The sequence below is a fragment of the Lipotes vexillifer genome, unplaced genomic scaffold, assembly GCF_000442215.2.
Source record: "Lipotes vexillifer unplaced genomic scaffold, Lipotes_vexillifer_v1.1 scaffold1783, whole genome shotgun sequence".
NCBI lineage: Eukaryota > Metazoa > Chordata > Mammalia > Artiodactyla > Lipotidae > Lipotes > Lipotes vexillifer.
In genome coordinates, this window is record NW_006777435.1 from 707258 (window position 1) to 715420 (window position 8163).

An 8163-nucleotide genomic window follows, 5' to 3' on the forward strand; every position below is an offset into this window, starting at 1 on the left:
TGCCCTGGCGCCCCGGCCCTTGGCCTCCCTCCCCACCCCACCCAGTCCCCCTGCTGGGCCAGGGCTGCAGACGGGGGGCCGGACCCTGCCACCAGGGCAGGCGGGCATTTCCAGGAGGCACTGGTCTGGGGAGGCGGGCAGGCCTCACAGATGAGCGGGGGTCCAGGCTCCAGCTGGCAGAGGCGCGAACCGTGGCGCCAGCCCCTCCTCTAGAGCTTGTCCCCCGCATGGACCTTCTGGTGGCGGATGAGGTGCGAGCTGCCCCGGAAGGCCTTGCCGCAGCGGTTGCACTCGTAGGGCCTCTCCCGCGTGTGGGTCTTGTAGTGCTCGATGAGGGCCGAGCGGTGCCGGAAGGCCTTGCCGCACTCATTACACACGTAAGGCTTCCGGCCCGTGTGGATGCGCTGGTGCTGGATGAGGGCCGAGCTGTGGCAGAAGGCCTTGCCGCACTGGCCACACTCGTAGGGCTTCTCGCCGGTGTGGATGCGCTGGTGCTCGATGAGCGAGGAGCTCTGGCTGAAGGCCTTGCCGCACTTGTGGCACTTGTAAGGCTTCTCGCCCGTGTGTGTCTTGCGGTGCTCGATGAGGTTGGAGCTCTGGCTGAAGGCCTTCCCGCACTCCTCGCATGCATACGGCTTCTTGCCTGTGTGGATCCTCTGGTGCCGGATGAGGTGGGACCGGTGGCAGAAGGCCTTCCCACAGAGCTCGCACTCATGCGGTTTCTTCAGCGTGTGGATCTTCCGGTGCTGGCTCAGGCCCGAACTCTGGTTGAAGGATTTCCCGCACTCCTTACATTGATAGGGCTTCTCCCCGGTGTGGATGCGCTCGTGCTTCCGGAGGCTCGAACTCCGACTGAAGTCCTTCCCGCACTCCCTGCACGCGTACGGCCTCTTCCCGGTGTGGGTCTTCTGGTGTTGCGCGAGTGCAGAGCTCTGGCGGAAGGCCTTGCCGCACTCCCTGCACTCGTAGGGCTTCTCCCCTGTGTGGATGGCCTGGTGCCGCAGCAGGTGCGAGCTCTGGCTGAAGGCCTTGCCGCACTCACAGCACTCGTAGGGCTTCTCCCCCGTGTGGATCACCAGGTGCCTGAGCAGGTGTGAGCTCTGGCTGAAGGCCTTGCCGCACTCGCGACACGCGTAGGGCTTGGCTGGCTGTGCAGTCCTGTGAGGCCCCTTGGGTCCCGAGTCCCCCCTGCCCGCTGTCTCCCCATCGGGCTTACCAGACGCTTCTTCGCTGTGAATTATCTGGCACATAGTCAGGTCTGATTTCTGGAGGAAGGTTGGGCTGGACGGCTCATCGTCCTGGGGTCTGTCTCCTGGGGGGATGCTCTGATGCTGGACGGGGCTTGAGCACAGACTGATATTCCCCTCATAATCGTCCTGCTCCCCCAGAGGGACCTCTTTGTAGATGACAGCCATCTGCGCTAAACCCCTTTCCTGAAGAAAAGGGTTCCCCGGGTCCTCCTCCGGGAAAAGGTTTGTCTGCATCTCCAACCCGTCCTCAAACACGAAGGCCTCACCCAGCTTGGCTGCCAGGGGAATCTCCATTGTGGGTCCGGGCTCACCCCTAGTGACTGTTTCTCTTTGGGACACACTTACTGCTCTCAGATTCTGAAAAGAAAACAAGAGACACTGTCAAGTCAGCAAGTCAAGTACCTAGTAGGTGCCAGAGTCTAAGGTAGATATAACCAAAGACACAATCTTGCCCTTGAGATGGTCCTTACTGAGTTAGAGACAAGTCTGACTTACCAGAAACAACTGCAAGGAAGACAGACAGACAGGCAATGACACACTGTGGTGTCCAGACTCTAAAGGCTCAGGGTGTCCAGAAAGGTGGGCAAGGACAGGAAGTGGAGCCATTCTGAAAAAGGGGTAAGACTCCAGCTACCGGAGGAGGTTGGGGCTGGGGTCTTGTTGGGAAAGAGAGAGCACACACCCCCCTCCTACGATCGGTCATGTAGTGGAATAACTGAGGACGTGGAAAGGAGACGTGACCCATGAGCCCCCCCCCCCCAGCAAACTGGGGGCTGGCGAATAAGCCAGAACTGCAAGCAGTCCTGATTGCTTTGAGCCCCCCCGCCCCCAGCAAACCGGGGGCATGCAAATAAGCCAGAACTGTGAACAGTCCTGATTGCTTTGAGCCGCCCCCCCGCCCCGGCAAACCGGGGGCCTGCGAAGAAGCATTGAGTGTGCTTTGGGCGCTGATCCATGAGAATGTCCTCAGTGTAATCAGTATGGTGGGAACGCAAGGCAACGTCCTTGTGCTGCTTCAGTATAATCAGAATAATGGTGGGAACTTTGTGCTGCTTTTGCGCTCGAGGACGAAGCACGGCATGTTTTCAAGAAAGTACATTATTGCTTGTATAATTAATAAAAACATAGGTTGCTACTTTGGCATTTCTAAAATGTTAAGAAAACAAGTCTTAAAATGTTAACATAGATAATGCTTTAATAAAAGCTACCACAACAGGACAGACGGCGCTGTTTTGCCTGAGCGAGCGGCAGCCCTCTACTGCTGTGCTTCTGCACAATTCATCTCATGTGACGAGCTTACTTTCGGCCCTGTCATAAGATAAACTACAACAGGTAGGCTGCAGGCCTCCAGCCCAGAGCCCCAGCCAGAGCCCTGGGAGTCAGCCCTTCTCATTCCCGCCGGCACACCCCATCCTGTCGACTTCCCGTCTTTACTGAAGGGGTCTCTACCTCTCTCCTCGCTGCCACTGGGCAGCTCAGGCCTCCGTGTGACTCGCCTCCCCGCTGGCTGCCTACCTCCAGCTTCCCCCCTCCCCCCAGCCCATTCTCTACGTGGATGCCAAGGTCAAACGCCCAAAACACAGTCCTGATCGTGGCATTCCCCTTCTCAGGAGCTTGGAGCAGCCCAAGTCCTCCACACCCGGCCATGCGGCCCTGTCCCCTGCTTCTCCTTCCACATACCCCCAAACTTCCAGCTCCACCACTCACACATGCTGCTGTTTCCTCCTCCTGACTGGTCCCCACTCTTCTCACATGGCCACCTGCTCATCCTTCCAGACTCAGTTCAAATGTCCCCTCTTCCCTGCACCCTCAGACTCTGACAATCTTGGGCACGTGGCCTTGGTGACCGTGGAGCATGGGGCATATGTCCATCACAGCACTCACCACCTGGAGGGCAAATGTCATGGCAGGACTTTCCCCACCACCGCCTGCGAGCTCCGCAAGGGCAAATCCAGGGCTCCTCCATATTGGAATCCCCAGCTCCCAGCACAGCCACTCAATCATTACACACACATTTACTGAATAAATAAATGATTGAATGGAGGAAAAGTTATTTGTGTTTGTGTTAGAACTGCTTACCACACTTTTATTTTATTTTGCCAAAGTACTCTTTATTCAAATAAGTCAATTATCTGGGAGATATGAATAAATGAAACATACAAAAGCAGAGCTGCTCCGGTCGAAGGGGGTGTTTTTGGAGGGACAAGGAAGGAGGCTAGAACACCGCACTCAGCCCCCCATCCCACTGTGGGGGCCCAGAGGGAGCCCCGCAGGACCCCATCCACAAACTGGTATGCAACCTCCAGGGAAACTCTTCAGGTACCATAATGATGACAACTCGAGTTTATTGAGCAACTACTGTGTGCAAGGCACGGCTACACCTTTTACAAGCATATCTCATGTACTCCTCAGGACTCCATACAAAGGTACTATCGTCCTTACACTGAAGTCAGAGAGGAACTGCCTGAAAAAGACATACTAAATTAATCAGAATAGTCATGATGGAACTCATTCCTATTTGGAATTTTGTTTTAGTGAATTTTCAGCCAGTAGAAAGGCCAGGTGTGAAAAAAAGCACAGAACTGCAATATCCTCAAGAAGCCTGTGTCAGACTGCCCTGGTGGTGCAGTGGTTGAGAATCCACCTGCCAATGCAGGGGATGTAGGTTCAAGCCCTGGTCCGGGAAGATCCCACATGCCGCGGAGCAACTAAGCCCGTGTGCCACAACTACTGAAGCCCCCACGCCACAACTACTGAAGCGCGTGTGCCTAGAGCCCGTGCTCTGCAACAAGAGAAGCCACCACAATGAGAGGCCAGTGCACCTCAACGAAGAGTAGCCCCCACTCGTGGCAACTAGAGAAAGCCCGTGCACAGCAACAAAGACCCAATGCAGCCAAAAATAAATAAATAAATAAATTTATTATTTTTTTTAAAAAGCCTGTGATCACTCCCACTCCTCTTCACAACCACGGTCTCCACTCCCCCCGCCTCACCCGACCTCATCAAACCTCACGTCCCATTTTCACCCTGGTCCACCCCTTCCCCATCTAGTTTAGACTACAGTGGGTCTAACTATGGGCGTCACTTCAACCAGCTCGCTGACCAGCATCACATTCCTCACCTCCCTGCCCTGCCACTAACTACCCACCTCCTCTGCCAGCTCCTCCTAAGATGCTGAATGTTGCCAAGGAAAATCATACGACTGTGTCTGGCACGGAGACAAACTTCAAGTTTCCAATTTCACCTGGGACTTCAGCTCCAGCATCTAATGACCTCCTTACGGCCAAGCCCTCTCTTCTGGGTCCTCACTTCCTCCCCTCTCTGGAAGGCCTCCCCAAGACATTCCTCTCAAAACCCTTCATTTCAGAGACTGCAAATTGGCACTCTGGGGATCCTGCCACAGACACGTTGTGTTTGACTCTCAAAGAGTCAGGCTTTTCCTTTTTGTTTGACTTAGCTGCCAATATTTAAAACTCAGTAGGTTTTCTCATGAAAAACCGGATGATGTGACAATACGAGCCCACCCTTCACTAACCCACCTTGCTGGCCAACCTACCCCCACTCCCACGCCCCACTTCATTCCCTTGGTTTCTTTCCCCCCCCTTAATTTTCATGCCCTCTGACCCCTCTTTCTCGGTATCTGGGGATTGTGCCTCCACCCACCTGCTAAATCCTGGTGTTTCCGAGGTTCCCTCCTCGGGGGTTTTCCATTCCCACTATGTACCAGCTACACGCTGAAGTCTCCACTGTGTTGAAAAAGTTGGCGATACTTTATCTGTGATCAACGATGTTTTAAATATTTGGGGACCGAAAATCCACAGGTCTGGAACCTCACGCTTCCCACCTCTCTCTGGCCTTCCCCGGCTCCTCCTGCCTCCGTCACTCCATCCTCCTGGGACCCCCAGGGCCCGGGCACCCGGCCGACCCTCGGGCCAGTCAGGGCCTCCTGGCTGGAGGCCAGCGAGCGGCCGCGGACCCGCACCTGCTTCCACGGACGGGGGCCGCCCACACCTGCGCCACCGGAGGGAGAGGTGGCCACACTGGCTGCCGCGGAGCCACTCACCTAGGCCGGGGCGGGGCCGCTCACCTGAGCGGGGGCGGGGCCGCGGGCGAGCAGGGCGGGGCCGCACCTGAGCTGCTCCTGCCCGCGGCCTTGGCCTCGCTCGGCTGGGGCTGCTGACGCGGAGCCCGCGGCTGCCCGAGCCCGAGCCCCGCCCCCTCCCGCGGCACTTCCGGGACCGCTCTAGCCTGCGCGGAGGCCAGTGTCTCTCTGGTCCCGCCGCGCAGTACGCGTCTTCTCCTGGACGCCGGGATCCGCGTCGTAGGACTGGGGTCGGGAGGGGCCGTCCAGTCGACTCAGGGCTCCGGGCCGTCCCCGAGCGCGTCCCGGCTGGGCGGGCGTTGGCGGGAGCGCAGAGGAGGAAACTGAGGCCGGGAGGGGCGGCCGGCTCCTGGGCACCTGTCCTGGGGGTGGGGCCGGCCAGAGGCCTTGCGGCGGCTGTGTCCCCGGGAGAAGGGCAGGTGCGCTCAGGGCTGCGGAGCCTGTTACCCCGCTCAGGCCCGGGGTCCTGCTGCGATTCCCCCTCCCTTACTGGGGAGCTCTGGTCCTGCTTGCTCACCTCGTCCCCGCAGAGACAAATGAGGAGAGTCCGGAGAGGGCCCAGGAGATGGCTGGGAGCCTAGGCAGGACCCTCTGTGGACCCCACCTCTGCATCTGAGGGATGGCCTCCGTTCAGGTGGCGCCTCTTAGGGGAACCGGGAGGGAAGCGGGGTGTGTTCTTCATCCCCCGACCCCCCTCCCAGAGCTCACTTCTACTTCTGGTGGCAAGACTTGCCCCTCTACCCAAGGATGGCTGCTGCCCATTCTGCCCCTGCCATCTGCCCACCTGTCTTCAGCACCTTCCGTCCTGGCCCTCAGGTGCCTCCTAGCCCCATCCAGGAGTAGGCAGGGGCTCCTAGGGACCCAGTCCACTGACCCTGTGTGTTGGACCACAACCAGCCATGCAGAGCCAGGACCAGCAAGGGCTGGCTATTTTTTCTCTCACTCCTGCTCCTCCAGTCACAGGAAGGCAAGAGCCACATTCTGAGCCCCTGGGGGCTGGTAGGGAGGTGGGGCCCCACCCAAGGGTCTCAGGTGCTTCCCCTTCCGCAAAAATCCCCAGAATCCCTACCCCCACACTCCCAGACCAACCACAGTCACTTTTTCAGCCAGGATCCCACGGCCCTCAGAATAGTTATTGTTGACATGTTGATTATTAACCCATTTTACAAAGGAGGAAAATCCAAGGCTCAGAGAAGGGGAGGGTCCCAAGGTCAGGAGCATAAGTGGGAGGCAGACAGAAGGCACTCATCCCACACCCCACCCCTAGGGTATGTAGCCCACGGAGCAGTAATAATCCGCGGCGTCTTCAGGCTGCACGGGGCTGATGGTCAGGATGCAGGCATTATGGGCTGCATCCGTGGCTGCCGAGAAGCGGTCAGGGATGTCAGGGGGGCGGTGGTTGTCCTCCTCTGAGCGGTAGTGGAGGAGAAAGCGGGGGGCGCTGCCTGCCCGCTGCTGATACCAAGACACGCCATAGTCCCCGACGGTGGCATGGCGGGGGCTGAGCATGCAGGAGAGTTGGGCCACTTGGCCTGGGAAGACCAGCAGTGTGTCCGGCTGGGTGAGGGTTGGCTGGGAGGCTGAGAGAGACAGATACACTCAGGTCTTGCCTGGGCCCCTTCCTTCCTGCCCCTGCCCCCACAAAGTCTTGGTCAGACTCCCAGGAGAATCCTCTCCCAAAAGCTCACAGCCCGGTGCCATGGGATCGTCACTGGGTGGGGCGCAGAGCTGGCGACCCCTAAGACCCCATTAGTGTCATGTTCCCAAGGAGCCATGTTCAGCTAAGGATCTAGAGTTCTGAGGGTGTGCTGGTGGTCTCTGGGCTGCCCACCCTCATCCCTTGCCCTGCAGACCCCTATCACTTAGGTCACACTGGCTTGTCCAAACCCTGGCTACAGACTGATGACCCCCAAGAAGCCTCCTGGGCTGTTACTACCCATTGGCTCAGCCTCCGGCCACTGGCTGCTGAAGACCTTCTCAGGGTTAGCTTGTTCCTGAGGCCCTGTGGGGTAGGAACCAGCCCACACCAGCTTCCCCTCTGAAAAACTCAAAAGGTGATGAGTCTCTGAGACCCCCAAGAGTCAGAGTCCAAAGGGACCCTAGCAATCTGGTCATTCACAAATGGGGAAACTGAGGCCCACACAGAGAATTGACTTGCCTCAAGTCTGGGGCAGGGCCACCTGTGGCCAGTTCTCCTCTCCACCTCAAGGACCCTTCCAAAACCTTCCCCACTGACCACATGGATTCGCTTCCTTACAGGGGGCTTCCAGAGCCAGTGTGCTGTCTCCCACTCCACCCCCGGGGTGAGCAAGGCCCAGGGAGGGCTCACCTGCCAGGAGGACCCCAGTCAGAAGGAGGACCAGATGCCCACAGGCCATGGCCAGAGGCAGGGAGGCAGGTGGGAGTCGCTTGTTGGGCTTGCGCTGGGCGTGCTCCAGGTGCTTCAGGGCACACTGGGGAGGCTGCTGGACCACGACAGGGCATGCAAATCAGCCCACTGACACGGTGGGAGGGTGGTGCTGGGGCCCAGCAGCCAGACCTTATCTTCCCAAATGTCAGCATCCCGGCCCCACAGGGCCTTCTTGAGAACAGAAGCCCGGAAATCCACATGTGCAGTTAGAGCAGGTGGCTGCTCTTCACTGAGGTATAACTCATACGGTCAAGTGCACAAATCTTACATGTATGGCTCGATGATTTTATATATATATATCCCTGCAGCCTCTACCCAGACCAAGATTTAGAACATTTCCATCACCCCAGAAGGCTCCCTCATGCGCCTCCCCTGCCAGTAATACCCTCTTATCCCCCAAC

General features: G+C 58.1%; 2 protein-coding genes across 2 annotated transcripts; both read right to left on the bottom strand.

Annotated features, from left to right (window-relative positions):
• Positions 1-209: 209 nt before the first annotated feature.
• ZNF70 (zinc finger protein 70) lies at positions 210-1547 on the bottom strand. The gene has a single exon (XM_007451018.1). It carries the CDS (start codon positions 1542-1544, stop codon positions 210-212), a length of 1335 nt encoding a protein of 444 aa, XP_007451080.1. The 5' UTR covers positions 1545-1547.
• A 5068-nt stretch (positions 1548-6615) lies between these two features.
• LOC103071550 (V-set pre-B cell surrogate light chain 3) lies at positions 6616-7730 on the bottom strand. The gene is made up of 2 exons (XM_007451019.1): positions 7682-7730; positions 6616-6932 (listed from the first exon to the last, which is right to left on the bottom strand). The coding sequence occupies exons 1-2, from the start codon at positions 7728-7730 to the stop codon at positions 6616-6618; spliced, it is 366 nt and encodes a 121-aa protein (XP_007451081.1).
• Between the last annotated feature and the right edge of the window lie 433 nt (positions 7731-8163).

Bases quoted from the DNA above. Each gene is read 5' to 3' on its own strand.
- ZNF70 (XM_007451018.1), bottom strand. From the start codon at position 1,544: ATGGAGATTCCCCTGGCAGCCAAGCTGGGTGAGGCCTTCGTGTTTGAG.
- LOC103071550 (XM_007451019.1), bottom strand. From the start codon at position 7,730: ATGGCCTGTGGGCATCTGGTCCTCCTTCTGACTGGGGTCCTCCTGGCA. The intron at 6,933-7,681 runs GTGAGCCCTCCC...TGTCTCTCTCAG, and splicing joins GACTGGGGTCCTCCTGGCAG to CCTCCCAGCCAACCCTCACC.